Genomic DNA, 25357 nt, shown 5'->3' with positions numbered 1-25357 from the left:
TAGACCAGCATTTTCTGTGTTGACGGTCAAACATAAATCCGTCCTGGCCATAGAGGAGCCATAATAATACTTACAACTGCCAGATTGTGGATTTCTTCTTCTCCTGGACGGACGGGTGTTCTCGTGAGGCCCTGCAATGAGACAAAGCAGCATTACCCATCATGATGGAGATTTCCATTAGACAACATAATGGGCCAATAGAGGAATTTAGATGAGTAAATTCTCATCTACAAATAGTCTTTGGGGTCCATTTTGTTGGTGTCTGTGACATCACCTGATCATCTCTGTCCACCTGACGGCCTCCTGCAGCTCCATCAGCCTCTCCTTGTACTGGTTTCTTTCCATAAGGACACGAGCCATCTCCACACGTGTAAACCTCCTGCGCTGAGCAATTGGGATGTTATCTTGCAAGGGAGAAGAGCTCTGCCAAGAGAAAAGAATGACGCCAGTCATATAATAGTGCCATACCGCACATAAATAACACCGCCATACAGTGCCAAATAACTACCATACTGAGCTGACACTATACTGCCATATACAGCCAACATGACAGCAATATGAATACTCACCTCTTCCACCTCCTCCTTAGGCTCTTGCATAGCGACGATAGCTTCAGATCTTACTCTGGAAGGTAAAGTAAAAAAAGTTACAAACAGAGATTGTAGATGATAGAGGTGTGCCATCACACGGGATAGATCTACTAATACTGCTATATGATGTGCCGGATCTATCACATTCATTTGTTACATCTTTAGACATTTTGCCAAACTTTCCGCCATCGATTGGTCGGCTGACTTTGTAACAAAATTTGACTCCATAATTTGACACAATGTTTCCACATGAAGCCCCACTAAGTAGGGTCCGTCCCCACAAACTACACCTGTCAGCGGGAGGCAAAATGTGTCTAAATCAGAATACATCTGGTAACGTATAGGACAGTTTTATGGGCACAAACTAGGCCTGAATTCCGACACGTATGGTTTGGTATCGCTGCCCCATTGTTACCTTTTAAGTTCCTCTTCCAGCTCTTTAACACGACCGTCCATTTTGGTCTTGGCCTGTTTAGAGGCTTCCAGTTCCCCCTTCAGCACCTCTAGTTCTCCCGACAGCTGATCCACCTTCGCGATCAAGTCATTCTTAACTACATTTAATGCGTTCCTATAGGAGAGACGTAATAATAGCAAATGAAGGAGGAACCAACAAACAATAAGATGTAGATAGATAGATAGATAGATAGATAGATAGATAGATAGATAGGAGATAGATAGATAGATAGATAGATAGATAGATAGATAGGAGATAGATAGATAGATAGATAGATAGATAGATAGATAGATAGATAGATAGATAGGAGATAGATAGATAGGAGATAGGAGATAGATAGATAGATAGATAGATAGATAGATAGATAGATAGATAGATAGATAGGAGATAGATAGATAGATAGATAGATAGATAGATAGATAGATAGGAGATAGATAGATAGATAGATAGATAGATAGATAGATAGGAGATAGATAGATAGATAGATAGGAGATAGATAGATAGATAGATAGATAGATAGATAGGAGATAGATAGATAGATAGATAGATAGGAGATAGATAGATAGATAGATAGATAGATAGATAGGAGATAGATAGATAGATAGATAGATAGATAGATAGATAGATAGATAGATAGGAGATAGATAGATAGGAGATAGGAGATAGATAGATAGATAGATAGATAGATAGATAGATAGGAGATAGATAGATAGATAGATAGATAGATAGATAGATAGATAGATAGGAGATAGATAGATAGATAGATAGATAGATAGATAGGAGATAGATAGATAGATAGATAGGAGATAGATAGATAGATAGATAGATAGATAGATAGATAGATAGATAGATAGGAGATAGATAGATAGATAGATAGATAGGAGATAGATAGATAGATAGGAGATAGATAGATAGATAGATAGATAGATAGATAGATAGATAGATAGGAGATAGATAGGAGATAGATAGATAGATAGATAGATAGATAGATAGAGTCCTATGAAAAAGTTTGGGCACCCCTATTAATCTTAATCATTTTTTGTTCTAAATATTTTGGTGTTTGCAGCAGCCATTTCAGTTTGATATATCTAATAACTGATGGACACAGTAATATTTCAGGATTGAAATGAGGTTTATTGTACTAACAGAAAATGCGCAATATGCATTAAACCAAAATTTGACCGGTGCAAAAGTATGGGCACCTCAACAGAAAAGTGACATTAATATTTAGTAGATCCTCCTTTTGCAAAGATAACAGCCTCTAGTCGCTTCCTGTAGCTTTTAATCAGTTCCTGGATCCTGGATAAAGGTATTTTGGACAAACAATTTAAGTTCAGTTAAGTTAGATGGTCGCCGAGCATGGACAGCCCGCTTCAAATCATCCCACAGATGTTCAATGATATTCAGGTCTGGGGACTGGGATGGCCATTCCAGAACATTGTAATTGTTCCTCTGCATGAATGCCTGAGGATTTGGAGCGGTGTTTTGGATCATTGTCTTGCTGAAATATCCATCCCCGGCGTAACTTCAACTTCGTCACTGATTCTTGAACATTATTCTCAAGAATCTGCTGATACTGAGTGGAATCCATGCGACCCTCAACTTTAACAAGATTCCCGATGCCGGCATTGGCCACACAGCCCCAAAGCATGATGGAACCTCCACCAAATTTTACAGTGGGTAGCATGTGTTTTTCTTGGAATGCTGTTTCTTTTTGGACGCCATGCATAACGCCTTTTTTTATAACCAAACAACTCAATTTTTGTTTCCAAAATGAAGCTGCCTTGTCCAAATGTGCTTTTTCATACCTCAGGCAACTCTATTTGTGGCGTACGTGCAGAAATGGCTTCTTTCTCATCACTCTCCCATACAGCTTCTCCTTGTGCAAAGTGCGCTGTATAGTTGACCGATGCACAGTGACACCATCTGCAGCAAGATGATGCTGCAGCTCTTTGGAGGTGGTCTGTGGATTGTCCTTGACTGTTCTCACCATTCTTCTTCTCTGCCTTTCTGATATTTTTCTTGGCCTGCCACTTCTGGGCTTAACAAGAACTGTCCCTGTGGTCTTCCATTTCCTTACTATGTTCCTCACAGTGGAAACTGACAGGTTAAATCTCTGAGACAACGTTTTGTATCCTTCCCCTGAACAACTATGTTGAACAATCTTTGTTTTCAGATCATTTGAGAGTTGTTTTGAGTAGCCCATGATGCCACTCTTCAGAGGAGATTCAAATAGGAGATCAACTTGCAATTGGCCACCTTAAATACCTTTTCTTATGATTGGATACATCTGGCTATGAAGTTCAAAGCTCACTGAGGTTACAAAACCAATTTTTTAGTTAGGGGAATTCAAATCAATAAAATGATAAGGGTGCCCATACTTTTGCACCGGTCAAATTTTGGTTTAATGCATATTGCACATTTTCTGTTAGTACAATAAACCTCATTTCAATCCTGAAATATTACTGTGTCCATCAGTTATTAGATATATCAAACTGAAATGGCTGTTGCAAACACCAAAATATTTAGAACAAAAAATGATTAAGATTAATAGGGGTGCCCAAACTTTTTCATAGGACTGTAGATAGATAGGAGATAGATAGATAGATAGATGATAGATAGATAGATAGATAGATAGATAGATAGATAGATAGATAGATAGAAGATAGATGATAGATAGATAGATAGATAGATAGATAGATAGATAGATAGGAGATAGATAATAGAGATATAGATAATATATAAGCCGTCATCCCACCTGTGTTAGAGAAATACTATAAGACTGACAATAGTAACTTTAAATAACTTAAGAAAACAAATCATTTCCTAATACTTGAGCGGCCTCTTACTTGGTTTCCAGAAGTTGTGAGTTTTCTAGGAGGAGATTTCCCACTTCTTTCCCCATCCCTGTAAAACAAGAGCAAATTAGGCCCCAGCACTAAGTCATTTAGGATAAGACACAATGGTAGTGATGGGTGAGACCCCGACCCCTCCTCGGGTATCGCCCCGGTCTCTGCCGTGTGTCCGTCCCATATGACATGTTTTACTTGGATATAACACAACAAGAAGACAGACAGTAACTGACATGACATAAGTGGTAAGTAATAGAGCTCCACACGAAAACTGTGTTCAAGATAATTTATTGTAGCGAATGAGTGAGTACTTTCGGTCTATTTTTCGACCTTCCTCAGACTCTACATAGAACATAAAGAGACATTCCGTCATAACAATGCAACATGTTGTAACAGCACATGCTGTAAAATAAAACAAAGGAACAAAATATAGACATTTATAACATAAATCACGAACATAAAGCCATGTGTCAGCCAGAAGTGAGTATACATCAGCAGTAGAGTTAGGGCCTGGGTAGTAGTAGTATATAGTGGTCAAGGAAAATTGTCAAGTCAGAACAAAAGCCAAAACAGAAGTTAAAAATCTAACATTCCAGCAGAATGATCCATAGATAGAGGAAATGTTGAAGTATATTATATTAGAATGAAGCTGCATGTGTTATCCCATAAACAAAAACATATAGACATAGCAGAACAGAGGTAGTCACCTGTTGTTTCAGTAGTCCAGTATACATAGGGAGTTAACTTAGTTCTGCCTATTTAAATTAAAAAGTGCATAACATAAGTACAGTTGCCCCCCATAAGAAGGAAGTATACATGTGATAGCAATGCTCGTTGCCAGGGGTTCTTACCTCCCGCCCGTCCGGGCCCGCACAGGGTTAATGAAAATGCCAAAATTCTGCAGAGATGCGCAGCAGGGAAGTGCCTCTGGCGAGAGGCAACGAGCATTGCTATCACATGTATACTTCCTTCTTATGGGGGGCAACTGTACTTATGTTATGCACTTTTTAATTTAAATAGGCAGAACTAAGTTAACTCCCTATGTATACTGGACTACTGAAACAACAGGTGACTACCTCTGTTCTGCTATGTCTATATGTTTTTGTTTATGGGATAACACATGCAGCTTCATTCTAATATAATATACTTCAACATTTCCTCTATCTATGGATCATTCTGCTGGAATGTTAGATTTTTAACTTCTGTTTTGGCTTTTGTTCTGACTTGACAATTTTCCTTGACCACTATATACTACTACTACCCAGGCCCTAACTCTACTGCTGATGTATACTCACTTCTGGCTGACACATGGCTTTATGTTCGTGATTTGTTTATGTTATAAATGTCTATATTTTGTTCCTTTGTTTTATTTTACAGCATGTGCTGTTACAACATGTTGCATTGTTATGACGGAATGTCTCTTTATGTTCTATGTAGAGTCTGAGGAAGGTCGAAAAATAGACCGAAAGTACTCACTCATTCGCTACAATAAATTATCTTGAACACAGTTTTCGTGTGGAGCTCTATTACTTACCAGTTTTGACGGGGTGGGACCCTATCTCCACCAACGGGACAGCAACTGTATCCCTGTTTCAAACTGACATGACATAAGATTTCCCACAAACAAGTGATTCTCCTGCCAGGAGAGGGCAGTGTTGAGCTTGTTGCCTATTCCTGGGCAGGCGTTGGCGCCCTCTGTCCCGGGCACCAGTATTATAAATGGTAGGTGGGGACCCAGTTACAGATTTTGCATTAGGCCCAGCAGAAGGTTCCTATTAGGTCCCTACGAAGCGCTCGGACACCCCACAGGACACATAAGATGATGAGACATGACCACTGCTATCCGACAGGTCTCTGCAGTAGTAATGGCCGCCCGCCCGGGACCTCAGAGTAACAGCTCAGCACTTTGCTCTCTCCTGCAAGAATTCTATTCACTCCTGAAATCACAGACAAATAATACAAAGACCCCAAATATAACTTTCATTGCAGCAAGAACGAAAAATGAAAGACAAAAAAGAAATGGGAGGCCTGGACTGACGGGAGGAGCGCAGGCCTCAGCCTTACCAAAGAAATCATCCCTCACTAGGAGTGCAGCCACATGGGAGCAAGAAAGGGAGGAAGCAAAGAGGGTAGAAAAAAGAGCAGCAGTTAGGAAGAGACTGGAGACCGGCCATATAGCAAGTATCGCCATGCAGCGCCCTATAGTGGAGACCCCGGCATCTGTATGCACTATACACCTAGCCATGCAGCGCCCTATAGTGGACACCCCGGTATCTGTATACACTATACACCTAGCCATGCAGCGCCCTATAGTGCACACCCCGGTATCTGTATACACTATACACCTAGCCATGCAGCACCCTATAGTGCACACCCCGGTATCTGTATACACTATACACCTAGCCATGCAGCGCCCTATAGTGGACACCCCGGTATCTGTATGCACTATACACCTAGCCATGCAGCGCCCTATAGTGCACACCCCGGTATCTGTATACACTATACACCTAGCCATGCAGCACCCTATAGTGGACACCCCGGTATCTGTATACACTATACACTTAGCCATGCAGCGCCCTATAGTGGACACCCCGGTATCTGTATACACTATACACCTAGCCATGCAGCACCCTATAGTGGACACCCCGGCATCTGTATACACTATATACCTAGCCATGCAGCGCCCTATAGTGGACACCCCGGTATCTGTATACACTATATACCTAGCCATGCAGCACCCTATAGTGGAGACCCCGGCATCTGTATGCACTATACACCTAGCCATGCAGCGCCCTATAGTGGACACCCCGGTATCTGTATACACTATACACCTAGCCATGCAGCGCCCTATAGTGGACACCCCGGTATCTGTATACACTATACACCTAGCCATGCAGCGCCCTATAGTGGACACCCCGGTATCTGTATACACTATACACCTAGCCATGCAGCGCCCTATAGTGGACACCCCGGCATCTGTATGCACTATACACCTAGCCATGCAGCACTCTATAGTGGACACCCCGGCATCTGTATACACTATACACCTAGCCATGCAGATCCCTATAGTGGACACCCCGGTATCTGTATGCACTATACACCTAGCCATGCAGCGCCCTATAGTGGACACCCCGGAATCTGTATACACTATACACCTAGCCATGCAGCGCCCTATAGTGGACACCCCGGAATCTGTATACACTATATACCTAGCCATGCAGCGCCCTATAGTGGACACCCCGGTATCTGTATACACTATACACCTAGCCATGCAGCGCCCTATAGTGGACACCCCGGTATCTGTATACACTATACACCTAGCCATGCAGCGCCCTATAGTGGACACCCCGGTATCTGTATACACTATATACCTAGCCATGCAGCGCCCTATACTAGACACCCCGGTATCTGTATACACTATATACCTAGCCATGCAGCACCCTATAGTGGACACCCCGGTATCTGTATACACTATATACCTAGCCATGCAGCACCCTATAGTGGACACCCCGGTATCTGTATACACTATACACCTAGCCATGCAGCGCCCTATAGTGGACACCCCGGTATCTGTATACACTATATACCTAGCCATGCAGCACCCTATAGTGGACACCCCGGTATCTGTATACACTATACACCTAGCCATGCAGCACCCTATAGTGGACACCCCGGTATCTGTATACACTATACACCTAGCCATGCAGCACCCTATAGTGGACACCCCGGTATCTGTATACACTATACACCTAGCCATGCAGAGCCAAATAGTGGACACCCCGGTATCTGTATGCACTATACACCTAGCCATGCAGCGCCCTATAGTGGACACCCCGGTATCTGTATACACTATACACCTAGCCATGCAGCGCCCTATAGTGGACACCCCGGTATCTGTATACACTATACACCTAGCCATGCAGCACCCTATAGTGGACACCCCGGTATCTGTATGCACTATATACCTAGCCATGCAGTGCCCTATAGTGGACACCCCGGTATCTGTATGCACTATACACTTAGCCATGCAGCACCCTATAGTGGACACCCCGGCATCTGTATACACTATACACCTAGCCATGCAGCGCCCTATAGTGGACACCCCGGTATCTGTATACACTATACACCTAGCCATGCAGCCCCCTATAGTGGACACCCCGGTATCTGTATACACTATACACCTAGCCATGCAGTGCCCTATAGTGGACACCCCGGCATCTGTATACACTATACACCTAGCCATGCAGCGCCCTATAGTGGACACCCCGGTATCTGTATACACTATACACCTAGCCATGCAGCGCCCTATAGTGGACACCCCGGTATCTGTATACACTATACACTTAGCCATGCAGCACCCTATAGTGGACACCCCGGTATCTGTATACACTATACACCTAGCCATGCAGCGCCCTATAGTGGAGACCCCGGCATCTGTATACACTATACACCTAGCCATGCAGCGCCCTATACTAGACACCCCGGTATCTGTATACACTATACACCTAGCCATGCAGAGCCCTATAGTGGACACCCCGGTATCTGTATACACTATACACCTAGCCATGCAGCGCCCTATACTAGACACCCCGGTATCTGTATACACTATACACCTAGCCATGCAGCACCCTATAGTGGACACCCCGGTATCTGTATACACTATACACCTAGCCATGCAGCACCCTATAGTGGACACCCCGGTATCTGTATACACTATACACTTAGCCATGCAGCGCCCTATAGTGGACACCCCGGTATCTGTATACACTATACACCTAGCCATGCAGCGCCCTATAGTGGACACCCCGGTATCTGTATGCACTATACACCTAGCCATGCAGCGCCCTATAGTGGACACCCCGGTATCTGTATACACTATACACCTAGCCATGCAGAGCCCTATAGTGGACACCCCGGTATCTGTATGCACTATACACCTAGCCATGCAACACCCTATAGTGGACACCCCGGTATCTGTATGCACTATATACCTAGCCATGCAGCACCCAATATGGACACCCCGGTATCTGTATACACTATACACCTAGCCATGCAGCGCCCTATAGTGGACACCCCGGTATCTGTATACACTATACACCTAGCCATGCAGCACCCTATAGTGGACACCCCGGTATCTGTATACACTATACACCTAGCCATGCAGCACCCTATAGTGGACACCCCGGTATCTGTATACACTATACACCTAGCCATGCAACACCCTATAGTGGACACCCCGGTATCTGTATACACTATACACCTAGCCATGCAGCGCCCTATAGTGGACACCCCGGTATCTGTATACACTATACACCTAGCCATGCAGTGCCCTATAGTGGACACCCCGGTATCTGTATGCACTATACACCTAGCCATGCAGCGCCCTATAGTGGACACCCCGGTATCTGTATACACTATACACCTAGCCATGCAGTGCCCTATAGTGGACACCCCGGTATCTGTATGCACTATACACCTAGCCATGCAGCGCCCTATAGTGGACACCCCGGTATCTGTATACACTATACACCTAGCCATGCAGCGCCCTATAGTGGACACCCCGGTATCTGTATACACTATACACCTAGCCATGCAGAGCCCTATAGTGGACACCCCGGTATCTGTATACACTATACACCTAGCCATGCAGCACCCTATAGTGGACACCCCGGTATCTGTATGCACTATACACTTAGCCATGCAGCGCCCTATAGTGGACACCCCGGTATCTGTATACACTATACACTTAGCCATGCAGCGCCCTATAGTGGAGACCCCGGCATCTGTATACACTATACACCTAGCCATGCAGAGCCCTATAGTGGACACCCCGGTATCTGTATACACTATACACCTAGCCATGCAGCACCCTATAGTGGACACCCCGGTATCTGTATGCACTATACACTTAGCCATGCAGCGCCCTATAGTGGACACCCCGGTATCTGTATACACTATACACTTAGCCATGCAGCGCCCTAGGGTGGACACCCCGGTATCTGTATGCACTATACACTTAGCCATGCAGCGCCCTATAGTGGACACCCTGGTATCTGTATGCACTATTCACCTAGCCATGCAGCCCCCTATAGTGGACACCCCGGTATCTGTATACACTATACACCTAGCCATGCAGCACCCTATAGTGGACACCCCGGTATCTGTATACACTATACACCTAGCCATGCAGCACCCTATAGTGGACACCCCGGTATCTGTATACACTATACACTTAGCCATGCAGCGCCCTATAGTGGAGACCCCGGTATCTGTATACACTATACACCTAGCCATGCAGCACCCTATAGTGGACACCCCGGTATCTGTATACACTATATACCTAGCCATGCAGCACCCTATAGTGGACACCCCGGTATCTGTATACACTATACACCTAGCCATGCAGCACCCTATAGTGGACACCCCGGTATCTGTATACACTATACACCTAGCCATGCAGCACCCTATAGTGGACACCCCGGTATCTGTATGCACTATACACTTAGCCATGCAGCGCCCTATAGTGGACACCCCGGTATCTGTATACACTATACACCTAGCCATGCAGAGCCCTATAGTGGACACCCCGGTATCTGTATGCACTATACACCTAGCCATGCAGCCCCCTATAGTGGACACCCCGGTATCTGTATACACTATATACCTAGCCATGCAGCACCCTATAGTGGACACCCCGGTATCTGTATACACTATACACCTAGCCATGCAGCGCCCTATAGTGGACACCCCGGTATCTGTATACACTATACACCTAGCCATGCAGTGCCCTATAGTGGACACCCCGGTATCTGTATGCACTATACACCTAGCCATGCAGCGCCCTATAGTGGACACCCCGGTATCTGTATACACTATACACCTAGCCATGCAGCGCCCTATAGTGGACACCCCGGTATCTGTATACACTATACACCTAGCCATGCAGAGCCCTATAGTGGACACCCCGGTATCTGTATACACTATACACCTAGCCATGCAGCACCCTATAGTGGACACCCCGGTATCTGTATGCACTATACACTTAGCCATGCAGCGCCCTATAGTGGACACCCCGGTATCTGTATACACTATACACTTAGCCATGCAGCGCCCTAGGGTGGACACCCCGGTATCTGTATGCACTATACACTTAGCCATGCAGCGCCCTATAGTGGACACCCCGGTATCTGTATACACTATACACCTAGCCATGCAGCACCCTATAGTGGACACCCCGGTATCTGTATACACTATACACCTAGCCATGCAGCACCCTATAGTGGACACCCCGGTATCTGTATACACTATACACTTAGCCATGCAGCGCCCTATAGTGGAGACCCCGGTATCTGTATACACTATACACCTAGCCATGCAGCACCCTATAGTGGACACCCCGGTATCTGTATACACTATATACCTAGCCATGCAGCACCCTATAGTGGACACCCCGGTATCTGTATACACTATACACCTAGCCATGCAGCACCCTATAGTGGACACCCCGGTATCTGTATACACTATACACTTAGCCATGCAGCGCCCTATAGTGGAGACCCCGGTATCTGTATACACTATACACCTAGCCATGCAGCACCCTATAGTGGACACCCCGGTATCTGTATACACTATACACCTAGCCATGCAGCGCCCTATAGTGGACACCCCGGCATCTGTATACACTATACACCTAGCCATGCAGCGCCCTATAGTGGACACCCCGGTATCTGTATACACTATACACCTAGCCATGCAGCACCCTATAGTGGACACCCCGGTATCTGTATGCACTATACACCTAGCCATGCAGCACCCAATATGGACACCCCGGTATCTGTATACACTATACACCTAGCCATGCAGCGCCCTATAGTGGACACCCCGGTATCTGTATGCACTATACACTTAGCCATGCAGCGCCCTATAGTGGACACCCCGGTATCTGTATACACTATATACCTAGCCATGCAGCGCCCTATAGTGGACACCCCGGTATCTGTATGCACTATACACCTAGCCATGCAGAGCCCTATAGTGGACACCCCGGTATCTGTATACACTATACACCTAGCCATGCAGCGCCCTATAGTGGACACCCCGGTATCTGTATACACTATACACCTAGCCATGCAGCGCCCTATAGTGGACACCCCGGTATCTGTATGCACTATACACCTAGCCATGCAGAGCCCTATAGTGGACACCCCGGTATCTGTATACACTATACACCTAGCCATGCAGCGCCCTATAGTGGACACCCCGGTATCTGTATACACTATACACCTAGCCATGCAGCGCCCTATAGTGGACACCCCGGTATCTGTATGCACTATACACCTAGCCATGCAACACCCTATAGTGGACACCCCGGTATCTGTATGCACTATACACCTAGCCATGCAGAGCCCTATAGTGGACACCCCGGTATCTGTATACACTATACACCTAGCCATGCAGCGCCCTATAGTGGACACCCCGGTATCTGTATACACTATACACCTAGCCATGCAGCGCCCTATAGTGGACACCCCGGTATCTGTATACACTATACACCTAGCCATGCAGCACCCTATAGTGGACACCCCGGTATCTGTATACACTATACACCTAGCCATGTCTTCCAGTGGTGAAGTATTGTGTTAGTATGCAGCTTATACTGCAGCACCGCTTGTATCTGTCACTATTCTTCTTTGTATTACTTAAGGCTCCTGTTTGTAAATTAACGCTTTCAGCTCATCATCTCCAATCTCTCTGCTCGCTGTCAGTGAATGGCGCCTCTCTTGGTTGATACGACATCCTGACCTGTCCTGGACACAATGGTAAGACTGCGCTCATGTATGCAGGACTGATCGGGACAGACACCTGTCTAATGGCGGACATCACGTGGCCTAAGGGCTTCTTTACAAGGCGGAGCTCTGACACATTGCGACGAGTCCTACACCTGTACGAGCGGGGACGATATTTTGTCTGTAATCTATAATGTTCCTACTCATTGCCAGCAAGCAGAGATACTAAGCAAACTGGGAAATCTGTGTAATGTTACAGCAGTAGGGGCCACCAGAGGGTCTCCTGGGGTCCACGTCCTGACACAACGTGGCCCCGCAGGAGATGAACCCCTCAGGGCAGCAGCTCTACTACCTTAAAACATCCTTAAAACAATCTTAGAGAATTGTCAAGGATTAGAAAAACAGCTCCACACCTCTCCACAGGCTGTATGTGGAATTGCAGCTCAGCCCCATTCACTTCGATAGAACTGGCTGCAATACTAGACACAACCTTTGGACAGAGGTGGCGCTGTTTTTAGAATTATTTTACAAATGTACGTAGGTCTTGTGCCAGTCTGTAAAGTTAAGAGCAAGTGAAATGTGAGCTGGTTAGTCAAAGCCGACAGCGATTTACCAGCCAGAAAAAGGAAACGCCATTCATTCAGGGGTTAGATGGGAAATTTGGGAAAATTGTAGGAATTAACAGACAGGAGGCGTAATGATAAAGCGTACACACCTGAGAATTCTCCTATGAAGAGCGTCCAGCGATGTACATGGACATAAGAGGGGGTGGGGGGAGAGAAGGGAAACAGAGGGAAAGAGCGGGTCAGTCAGTGACTACAATGAACAGAATAAGAGCGCTAGCCTAAAAATAAGAGGACGTGCAAGGGAACGTGACTGCCACAACATGACATGGGGAGGTACCGAGTGCGAGCGCGGACTCAATGGAGACTCAAGACCAATGATAATTCATACTATGGACCAGGGGCGTAACGTGAAGGGGTACAGAGGGTGCCATCGGATATAGGGGCTTATAATGGGTCTCTGCCCAATATAATGATGCCTTATAGCTGGGGCCTAGTACAGCTCTGCATTGGGGCCCATTCATGCCCCATTTATGTCACTTCTTCTAGATGTTTCTTGTCAATGGACGTTCTCCGAGCACATAAATTGGGCGACGTGAGCCAATGAGGTTGTGACATTGATCCCATCTGAATCTGACTGCCGACACCATATGAACCTCTGCACTAGAATCCATGCCAAAAATGAAAGCCCAGTCTGTCCTTACCAAGTAGATCGGCTCCTTCATCAACGTCGCCAATGACCTCTGACCCAGCCGTGGACAACTCGTGGTACAAGGAATCGGTGTTGATTCCGAAGGCTTTGTTCACGATGCCTTGTGTGGGACTGAGGAAAACATGTCAGACATTGGCTTAGGAAAGACGGGATATAAAGCAATTCTAGTCTGTAAGATTTGGGTGCATACCTGGTCCCGGCACGTTCTAGCCGGGGGTCCTGGCACATGTCCAGCTCTGGGGTTGAGTCGATGATGTCTTGGACGTCGGACCATTCATCGCTGCTGCCCATACCTGTGCCAGACTCTCATGATTAGTATTGGAAGTATCTCAAAGATGGATGACGTGACCATTGGTGGCACGGGTCTGCTAATGCCTCTCAACCAGTCGCACCCCACCATCTAGGGGCACCCTACTATCACCCATAGTCATCACTACCACCACCTTATATTTAAGAAGAGCTGGACCCCCTGAACTGGTAGGCGCCATGACCGCTCCCCCGACTGCGACCTTGATGGTAAGATATATGGATCTACAATGGTCTCCAAAGACTCGGTGGTCTTACCTATACTGACGTTCCTCATTTCCTGGGTCACTTGCACCTCCATATTGTGGCTGTTTCGCTTCTCTCGCGATCTCTTGCTCTTGCTAGACATGCCGTAGTCTTGGAGGGGTTGGAGGCTCTCGTGTAGAGGGGTTACCGCTGCCGACGGGACGGAGGAGGTCGGGGTATTAGATTTTGTGCCAGTGGTGCTCGGGGTGGCGGCCACTGAGGACTGGCCAGATTCGGACATCTCATCCTGGCAGACGATTGAATAGACAGTAATGTCTCAGTTATTCATTACATATGTAGTAACACTGGCACCGCTTCTTAAAGGGAATGTCTAATGTATGGGCGCCATATTTGGGGCGTACACCACCATCACCAGTCTGATAGCTGTCAATAATGGGGTATTCCCTATCATAGAAGATGGCATAGTCTTAGGACCCCCACCACTGGGACCACCGATGGTACATGGCTCTAATAAAGTGAATGGGATTGGCTGCAAGTGGCCAGGGCGCCATGATGGAAGGTATGACCTACCGTCACTTTATAAGATTGGAATACCCCTTTAAATCCCCACCCTCTAATGAGAATGAGATCAGGCTCCTTATTCAGGCTTCCGAGTTCCTCGGCCGTGGGGAGCCCGCGATCCGTAAAGAAATGGAGCTACAAATGGCGCCTCTGGTAGCGGCATAGACGGGGCGGCTTTAACCAGATAATAGCCAACTCATTAGCCGGCCCAATTGTCATATTCAGTTTATGATATTGAATGGAACCAATGAAATCCCTGAAGACTCGACAAGTTACTTATTACAGATTAGATGGAGAAAATGGAACCTTGAATTCTGTATGATTGTACAAGGAGCAAAGAACTGGTGAACAAGATGAACATGCAGGTAATAGAATGCAAAGGATTCTGGGTATGGGACACATATAAAACTGCATGCATGCTCCGACATCTACACAATGAGATGTGATCCTAGGCTTATTATATCAAGTTAAAGAGAACCTTTCAGCAATTCCAATTCTTAATAGTTTCCATTCCACTGATTCCGGCACAGTTGGCATTTTCTCTCTAGCTCCAACCGTTCCTGAGCAATCCATGCAGTTAGTTTTGATGCCTGATATACTAACTAGACTCTCTACAGTGTCAAGTGGGTGGGGTTGGGCAGGTGAAGTCAAGGGGGCGTGACACAGAGCTCCAATCAAAGGAAGACCATATAAGAGCTTTGAGTCTTGCCCCTTTGCCTGCTCCTACCTGACACTAGAATGTCTAATTAGCATATCAGGCACCAAAATTAACAGCAAGGATTGCTCAGGAATGGCGGGGCCCAGAGGAAAAAATTCCAATTGTGCCAGAATCAGTGGAGAGGAAGCAAAAAACAAAAAGAGATCGAGTTGGTGAAGGTGGTGAAAGGTCCTCTTTAGAATAAACAATTCTGCCTCCACTAGGGGGCGCTCACCGCTTGCTGATTCAGCGTAGCGCTCATCGAGGGTTCTACTACCCCCCTTTGCAGTGAGCTCCCTCTAGTGGCAGAATATTACCATTTCAAGGGGTCTACAGGATTTCCACATGACTGATGTCCGTTTCAAGGATGGATGAGATGGCGTTGTAATGAAAACACAGGGAAACTGTTCCCATGAATATCTGAGCCAACCTTGTAACTGAAGCTGGACTTTAGCTGGCTGAGGTCACTCAGGTGCCAGTGGTCCGAGCTCGGGGTCATCTTCCCCCCCACCTGCCCACGTACCATTCCGTCCGCCAGGGAAAAGACGTTGAGAGAATTTGGGCGCTCCTTTCGGCTGAGGAATAGAGAACAGAATATGGTAGAGGGTCAGAGTAATACGGAGGAAGAACATTATATAGCATCAAGTATCGTCTGGATTAAGGTGGTGGATGTCCCGGGGGTCAATATTTGGTGAGTACCTTATCCCTCCTCTGGGACATGCACACTTACTAACCGTGAACTTGGTAAAATACGGTAAGGACGTGTAAGCCCATTTCTCCAATTGTTACTGGCCCTGGCCCCCCCTGACCGAGCTCACCCCTAAACCACCAGGCCCACCCTCTTCTTGGCAGGGACATGGCCACATTTGTTGCAACTATTTTGGAAAATCTGGGAGGGTTGACAACTCCTCTGGCCATGGCCCCCACCTGACCCCCTATCATAGCGATGTAGAGTAGAAGTGGCGGTTTATATGCTTGGCCCTTAACCCTAAAATCCATGGGCGACTTTTGGCACTACTGTCTGGCTGCCATTTGCAATTCTTGATAGTGAATGGAGTTGTGCACAAATCCAAGGTTGGGTCACAGTCGCGGCACCTTGTGGGTCACAACACGACCCCATTGACTGTGCCGTTTGGTCATAGCCGGCCGTGTGGCCTTGTGCAAGCTGTCTAATTCATGATAAGGGAGCAATAGGCTTTTTGCAACGTAAACTGGATGATGAAGACCCTGAACATTATTATACGACTGGCCCATATAGTACTGCATCTGTTTCCTGTCTACAGCGTCCATGCAGACCTATGCGTATCTATGATAACAGACTACAAACAGATCCTGTGTAGTCAGATTTTGCAGTCATACTCTCTTCTATTCCAATCCTACCACATGTATGTTAGTAAGATGCAGAGAACAGAAGGTTATACAATTGCAGGATCTCTGTACATGGGTCTGGGTCATAGTCTGTTACCATGTAGACACATAGGCCAGCATAGGAGCTGTAGACACAGAACGACAGGAGATCTTTAACCATTTGCAAAGCTGCATCATTTCTCATTTTAGATGGAACAATACAATGACATGTTGTGATTCTGGATCTTTCCTTGAAGGAGAGAAATAGAGAAGAGTTTTCGGCTTTCGCTATAACCATTATGGATGATTGGATGACAACCAAGTGAGCCGACATTGCTGCCGCTCACGGTGACGGTGACATTTACCTCTTCCTCCATGACTGGCGGTGACTGCAGTGAGAATTCACAGACAAAACACCCAAAACACAGCCGCGACACAGCACAAGAAGCAAGACAAGAAAACAGCGGTTAGATGGCGTCTCATGCATCGAAATAGGCAAAAAAATGAATCAAACAAGCAAAGCGTGACAGCAGCGCGGCGCACAGACATGGCCGGGTGTCAGGAGCTGTGTGCAACCAACCACTTAATGCTTCATACAGGGCAACTGTGTAGAAATAGCGCCCCCCAGGGTCTAGCATGCACATGTGTCACTGCACAAACAGCCATCGGGACATACATAGAAGAACAATGTGTACATAGAGAGAAATAAAATGCCAAAATGATCGAGACTTGGCAAACATGAAGGGAGCAAATCATTGCCCGGGACACTCCATACACAGTACATAGGAGTCGCTTAGGCAAAGTTAATACATTTGGTTGACATTCATGTGTATGGGCGTCCTCAGGCCTCGGCGACATTGTACATGTTGTATGGATCCATCCTCTTTTACATTGTGATGGGTCCATATTGTACCTATAGTCTCATCCCATACAGGGCCCATATGAAGGGGGCATCATACAGACCACTAAGGGCCCTTGTATAAGGTCTGTGCATTTGGAAATTAGACTAATCCTCTGCCAGTCATATTCTACCCTCCCTATTTGAGGTGCTTTGTATATATAAACGAACCAGGATTTGGGGCTCCTTAAAGGGTTTTTTGCAACTAATATTGTCTATTGATGACTTATCCTTAGAATAGGTCATCAGTATGTTTTTGTGGGGATCTGCAACTGGTGGAAGAGACCGCAGCCTTTGGGTGTACAGCATCAAGCAGGGTGCGCTACGCACTGCAGAGACTTAGACTGCTATTACAGCTCAGCCCCATTCACTTGAATGGGACTGAGCCGCTGCTGTAACATGTGACAGATGGATGTGACCTCATCGGCCCCTACAAACAACTGATTGTTGGGGGGTTCCGGGTGTCGACCCCTACTGATCACATATTGATGCCCTAAGGAGAGGTCATCCATATACAAGTCCCACAAAACCCCTATACAATAGACTTTAAGGATGATAATAAATCACATAGACTTTATGGCTTATCATTTCATTAATCTCGCACCTTCTGCCGGTGACGCCGCCGTCTGATTGGCTGTTCCCTGCGACTTGCTGCAGTTTGGAGCGTTCGATATGTTCCACGTATGTCTGGATCATCTGCGGGGTGAACAGAATGGCTGCTGAGGATTTGGGCAGGGCTACTTTATACTTCACGTATCACGTACTGACCCTGAGTTACAGCCTGCGTTACATTACAGAGCTGCATTCACACGTCTGGAGGCTTCAGAGCTGAAATCTCAGAGCATTCCTTGCTGGCTTAATGTCTGCACAGAGCTGGTTATGGCGATTGGGGAAACCTAACCGTCCTAGTGCATTCTAGCTGTTAGGGGGTGTCTGACAACAAGCCGGCTGACTGATGCCCCCTGACAACCAACAGAATTGTGAATGCAGTTTGGTAGGATTAGTACAAGACAAGTGATGTCATATATGTATAAACTCAATGAATACCTTATATAACTGTATATACGATGTAACTGCAATATAATGGACATGCCCTTTAAGAGAATAACATTGACAGTTACCTCGGTGTGTCTCTGGTGCAAGGCGTTGTATTCTTTTTTCATTTCCGATTCTCGCTCTTCTAGCCTGGAAACTGGAATATGGTTGTCAGCACAGTGATTGAGGATTGTCACCCGTATACACATTGTACACATTACATAGACATATATGATAAACGTTGCCTATAGTTATAGGGAGAGAGGACCATAATGTCTGAGGCCGCGAGTCTCCCAGCGGTAATGAGTCGCTTTACAGGGCAGAGCAGGATAAAAAAACCTGACTGCTTAGTTTACAAACAGTGCCACACGTGTCCACAGGCTGTGTGAGGTATTGCAGCTCATCCCTATTCACTTTAATGGAGAGGACTTGCTATACCAGACACACTTAAATATCAGGGACTGATAAAATCTTAAACTGCAAATTTATTGCAAAATACGTACTGGGGCCCCCTAAATACCGTTTACTATTTGTAATCCTGGTGTCTGTCTATGTGACTAATGGGACTAGAGGTTGTAACACACCCGGGACTAAGTGTATTTGCTACCCCTGCACCCCTGTATCCATGTATGTAGGTTTACAACCCAATTTCTGCCAGGACTATTGGGAGGTCCCCGATATACAGGAGATGGCCTGAGTAATGGAGAAGTCTGGGGCTGGACGTCAGCCATGTGCTTTATGTTCCGCCTGGTCTTTTGCTCCTATTGTAGTGAGTTATAATGAATGAATCGCCCATGGGACATTCAGTGACCCCCTCCCACAATACGCACTCTGGTCTGCATAGTTTTTGGTCTTTAGCTCCTGCTGCCGGGACTGGAACTCGAGGGTCTCCACTTGGAATTGCAGATCTTTCTTCTCCTGCTCCAGCGCGTCTTCAAATTCAATGAATTTCTATAAGAAAGAAAAAAAACAAATGTAAAACCTGAATCTCCTGATTACAGAATCGCAAATGGGGACTGGAGATCAAATAGATCCACTGTCACCCTACAGTCACTTCATGCTCAGCGTCCCATAGGCCCCTTACCACAATCCGGGTGCAGGGAATCCCTTACTGACCTCCTCCTCCTGCCCGCCGGGTCCTTCCCGCCATACTGTCTCCTGCTCTATGCTATCACTATGTGTCAGGGTGGCATTATTACCTATGGGGGGGGGCTATTACCTGTAGGGGGGATCATTAGGGGATTACCTATGGGGAGGACATCAAAATAAGTAAGCAATCTTACAAACCTGTTTTATGTTCTATAACAATATGTTACGATCAGTCTTATGGCGCCTTCAATGGCTTATAAATGTGACTACACCTAGCTGGCAGAGATACGTATATACAGTCAGAGAGTTACTAAGGGCCCTCTAAGACAACCATAAGGCTGATACTACTCCCCTGGTATAGTAATATAGAGTATGGTAGTATACTAACTACAACAGTACCCACATTATACCGCCAGGGGTGGAAGAGGTGCAACCCCAATGCAAGCGAAGGCAATAAAATAGCAAGTCATAATAAGTTATAATGTAACGCCAATAGTATCACATCCCAAGACAAGTAACAACCAACTTCAATACAACCTGAGTGTGTCCACCAATGTCTATGCACAGCACAAGCCTGTTATATGGCTTGTCCATTACTTTAGGGTCTGGCTTTAATAGGGGCCCCAATTGGTACCGGAGTGGTGCAGTCCTCTGGTCCTGGAGGACCAATCTAACCCAGATTGAGGCCAATTGTACAATGACCTTTCTTCATTCAATTGGATGGATCTGTATTAAAGGGGATGTCCGAGATACAGGTATAATGAATGCGGACAACCTGCCCACAGGATAGGTCATCAGTATAAGATCAGTGGGGGGATCAACACCCGGACCCCAAACCCATTGGCTGATAGATATCTATATAAGGTATATGGTCGAGAGGTGAAGTTCCTGCTATACGCCGATGACCTCCTACTCCTGGCCCCCACCGAGAAAGACCTCCAAGAAAGCCTGTCAGTGCTGGAAAAATTCAGCACCACATGGGCCCTACCCATCAACCAGAAGAAGACCAAAATCATGGTATTCCAGAAGAAGGGCCACAATAAAGCCTCCACCACCCCACAATTCACACTGAACGGCTCCACACTGGAGAAAACCAACAGCTACACCTACCTGGGGCTGGAGCTCAGCCAATCAGGAAGCTTCAAAGCAGCAATAGAAACCCTGAAAGCAAAAGCCTGCAGAACCTTCTACGCCATCAGAAGACAACTGTACCACCTCAAACCACCGGTGAGGGTCTGGATGAAGATATTTGACGCTGTCATCTCCCCGATCCTTCTCTATGGCAGTGAGGTTTGGGGCCCAGCCACCTACCCAGACCAGTCAAGGTGGGATTCCAGCCCAACAGAGAACTTCCACCTGGAGTTCTGCAAATACCTGCTACATGTCCATCGCAACACCACCAACATGGCCTGCAGGGCAGAGCTAGGCAGACTCCCCCTATGGCTCACCATACAGAAGAGGGCGCTAGCTTTCCAGGCACACATCCAGGGGAGCAAGCCTGACTCCTACCACCACCAAGCATGGCTAAGCCACCTGAGCAAACCAGACATTCAACAACCAAACAGCAGCCAACCACCAAACCAAAAACTCCAACAGATGATAACCAAGGCCGAAATAAAGGCGACCACAGAGGCAAACAGAGAGCGGTACATTGAAGAATGGAGAAACGAAATAAATAACTCCAAGAAACTCACCGTGTACCAATCCCTACAAAGGGACTACACCATGGCCACCTACCTGGAGAGAATACCCCACCCCAAGCACAGACAGACCCTGAGCCGGTACAGACTGAGCGCCCACAACCTAGAGATAGAGACGGGGCGATACAGGCAGACGTACAAGCCACGGGAGAAGAGACTGTGCCAGCACTGTGACCAGGGGGCCCTAGAAGACCAGACCCACTTCCTGCTACACTGCACCAAATACTCAGCTGTGAGGGCCGTCTACTACCAAAGACTCTCTGCCCACATCCCAGACTGGGAGAAGAGGAAACTCTACATCCTACTGGGAGAAGAAGAGGCCACTGTGGAGATCGCTGCCCAATACGTGTCCAGCTGTCACCAAACAAGAGGAAGATGAGACTCCATGGACTGTTATATTTATCCCAATACACCCGCCCCACCCACCCCCACCCCCACCCCCACCTCCCCATATAGCAGTCACCAACGAAGAGGAAGATGAGACTCCATGGACTGTTATAACCGAACCCCCCCCCCCCATACCCACCACCCACCCAACCCAACTCCCCCCCCCCACCCACCCACTTTACTAGCTTTGGCAATGCCAAATACCTATTCGGACGTGCCAATAAAGCATTTTTTTGATTTGATTTGATTTGATTTGGTCCAAAGCAGATCTGCTCCTCAAGTGTATGGAAGCTTCAAGTGCTTGAAGTTCCTCTGAGCTGCAGTATATAGAGCTGGAAGCAGTATACAGTGCTAGAAACAGTATACAGAGCTAGAAGTAGTATACAGTATACAGAGCTGGAAGAAGTATACAGTGCTAGAAACAGTATACAGAGCTGGGAGCAGTATACAGTATACAGAGCTGGGAGCAGTATACAGAGTTGGCAGCAGTATACAGAGCTAGAAGTAGTATACAGTATACAGAGCTAGAAGCAGTATACAGAGCTGGAAGCAGTATACAGAGCTAGAAGTAGTATGCAGAGCTAGAAGTAGTATACAGTATACAGAGCTGGAAGCAGTATACAGAGCTAGAAGTAGTATACAGAGCTAGAAGTAGTATACAGAGCTGGAAGCCGTATACAGAGCTAGAAGTAGTATACAGTATACAGAGCTGGAAGCAGTATACAGAGCTAGAAGTAGTATACAGTATACAGAGCTGGAAGCCGTATACAGAGCTAGAAGCAGTATACAGTATACAGAGCTGGAGGCAGTATACAGAGCTAGAAGCAGTATACAGAGCTGGAAGCAGTATACAGTATACAGACCTGGGAGCATACACAGTATACAGAGCTAGAAGTAGTATACAGTATACAGAGTTGGCAGCAGTATACAGAGCTAGAAGTAGTATACAGTATACAGAGCTAGAAGCAGTATACAGTATACAGAGTTGGCAGCAATATGCAGAGCTAGAAGTAGTATACAGTATACAGAGCTAGAAGCAGTATACATAGCTGCACAGTGCAGTGGTGGGGAGATGGCCCCCAGGCTGGAGTAATGATATTACTGTCCTCCTAGGGCCTAGGTGTATACACACAGGACAGGCAGCCGTACACATAATCCAGTGGACAGAGTCAATCGGTGGCCCCTGGGTCTTCTCTCTGGGGGAGACATATTATTGCTGATTCAGAGGTTTGGCTAGGAATAGCTCAGACCTCCGGCCTTCTCCGACTAGTTCTTGACATTCTCTACAAAGCTGAGACTGTAAAACCTCGTACACCGCTCATTACCAGTAACCGTTTTTGGTATTGAGCGCCTGTCGATCAGCGGGTCCGCTAATATCACCGCGCGTCCAGCTAAAACTATAAACCTCAATGCATTGATTTTTTTGGACTGAATGAAGTGTGGAAATACAGAAGAATTGATTTGCCCCGGAGCCCATTGTGTGCGCGCCAACACTCCTACAATTTCCTTCTCAATCTATCATTTATTCCCGTCTCCGATCTGAGTATGGAAGATTAGCTAAGCGCGGCTGCCTCCTAACAAACACAGCGCCTCACCTGTCCAAGGGTCGTGTCTGGTACTGCAGATTGAAAGGGACCCTTATGGAAATATTTTGGCTTCCCTGGGCTGTACTAGGTCTGACCATTTATTATAATGGCCGATCTGTCTTTGCCGGTGTCACTGCTTTCTGTAAGCAAATCTGGTAAATCAGGCTCCGCCCCCAATGCACTTACAGTCTGATTTGCATATTCATAAAAGGGTGATTATCTCTGCATTACTTTACCATCCATATAGGACGGAGCAGCCTATATATGAGGAGAAGCGAGGAAAAACTCCCCAGTGTGAGGGATAATGGACAGAGAGGTAATGTTACCTGCCTGACATTAATAATTCACAGTGTGAACAGGCAGCACAGCTGCTTCCTCCGGGAGCTTTCTACAGAGAAGACGGAAACTTCTACTTATATCTACAGTCACTGTAGGCCAATAATAACCGCTGACATAAGGAGTTCTATCTGCCTTAGATAGATAGATAGATAGATAGATAGATAGATAGATAGATAGATAGATAGATAGGAGATAGAAGATAGATAGATAGATAGATAGATAGATAGATAGATAGGAGATAGATAGATAGGAGATAGATAGATAGATAGATAGATAGATAGATAGATAGATAGATAGATAGGAGATAGATAGATAGATAGATAGATAGATAGATAGGAGATAGAAGATAGATAGATAGATAGATAGATAGATAGATAGATAGATAGATAGATAGGAGATAGATAGATAGATAGATAGATAGATAGATAGATAGGAGATAGAAGATAGATAGATAGATAGATAGATAGATAGATAGGAGATAGATAGATAGATAGATAGATAGATAGATAGAAGATAGATAGATAGATAGATAGATAGATAGATAGATAGGAGATAGATAGATAGGAGATAGATAGATAGATAGATAGATAGATAGATAGATAGATAGATAGATAGGAGATAGATAGATAGGAGATAGATAGATAGGAGATAGATAGATAGATAGATAGATAGATAGATAGATAGGAGATAGAAGATAGATAGATAGATAGATAGATAGATAGATAGATAGATAGGAGATAGATAGATAGATAGATAGATAGATAGATAGATAGATAGATAGGAGATAGAAGATAGATAGATAGATAGATAGATAGATAGATAGATAGATAGGAGATAGATAGATAGATAGATAGATAGATAGATAGATAGGAGATAGATAGATAGATAGATAGATAGATAGATAGATAGATAGGAGATAGATAGATAGATAGATAGGAGATAGATAGATAGATAGATAGATAGGAGATAGATAGATAGATAGATAGATAGGAGATAGATAGATAGATAGATAGATAGATAGATAGATAGATAGATAGGAGATAGATAGATAGATAGATAGATAGATAGGAGATAGATAGATCGATAGATAGATAGATAGATAGATAGATAGATAGTAGATAGATAGGAGATAGATAGATAGATAGATAGATAGATAGATAGATAGATAGGAGATAGATAGATAGATAGATAGATAGATAGGAGATAGATAGATAGATAGATAGATAGATAGATAGATAGATAGGAGAT

At 45.6% G+C, this 25357-nt stretch overlaps 1 protein-coding gene across 5 annotated transcripts in view; it reads right to left on the bottom strand.

Moving 5' to 3' along the window:
• MAPK8IP3 (mitogen-activated protein kinase 8 interacting protein 3) overlaps positions 1-25357 on the bottom strand; it is a 50600-nt gene that overhangs the window by 14253 nt on the left and 10990 nt on the right. For 3 of the 5 annotated variants that reach the window (XM_075284883.1, XM_075284885.1, XM_075284884.1), the window contains exons 3-16: positions 19839-19959; positions 19095-19165; positions 18578-18669; positions 17441-17464; positions 16159-16303; positions 14522-14756; positions 14148-14250; positions 13950-14068; positions 5961-5978; positions 3894-3951; positions 1006-1158; positions 570-624; positions 275-423; positions 75-131 (exon numbers count right to left, since the gene is read on the bottom strand). In XM_075284883.1, the coding sequence (XP_075140984.1) occupies positions 75-131; positions 275-423; positions 570-624; positions 1006-1158; positions 3894-3951; positions 5961-5978; positions 13950-14068; positions 14148-14250; positions 14522-14756; positions 16159-16303; positions 17441-17464; positions 18578-18669; positions 19095-19165; positions 19839-19959 (1400 nt within the window). The remainder of the gene's footprint in view (positions 1-74; positions 132-274; positions 424-569; positions 625-1005; positions 1159-3893; positions 3952-5960; positions 5979-13949; positions 14069-14147; positions 14251-14521; positions 14757-16158; positions 16304-17440; positions 17465-18577; positions 18670-19094; positions 19166-19838; positions 19960-25357) is intronic. The other 2 variants (XM_075284887.1, XM_075284888.1) reach the window with 2 other exon arrangements.

The sequence above is a fragment of the Leptodactylus fuscus genome, chromosome 8 (genome assembly GCF_031893055.1).
Source record: "Leptodactylus fuscus isolate aLepFus1 chromosome 8, aLepFus1.hap2, whole genome shotgun sequence".
NCBI classification, from domain to species: Eukaryota; Metazoa; Chordata; class Amphibia; order Anura; family Leptodactylidae; genus Leptodactylus; species Leptodactylus fuscus.
Note: the sequence above shows the minus strand (reverse complement) of the source record. Positions and strands in the feature narration are given on the sequence as shown.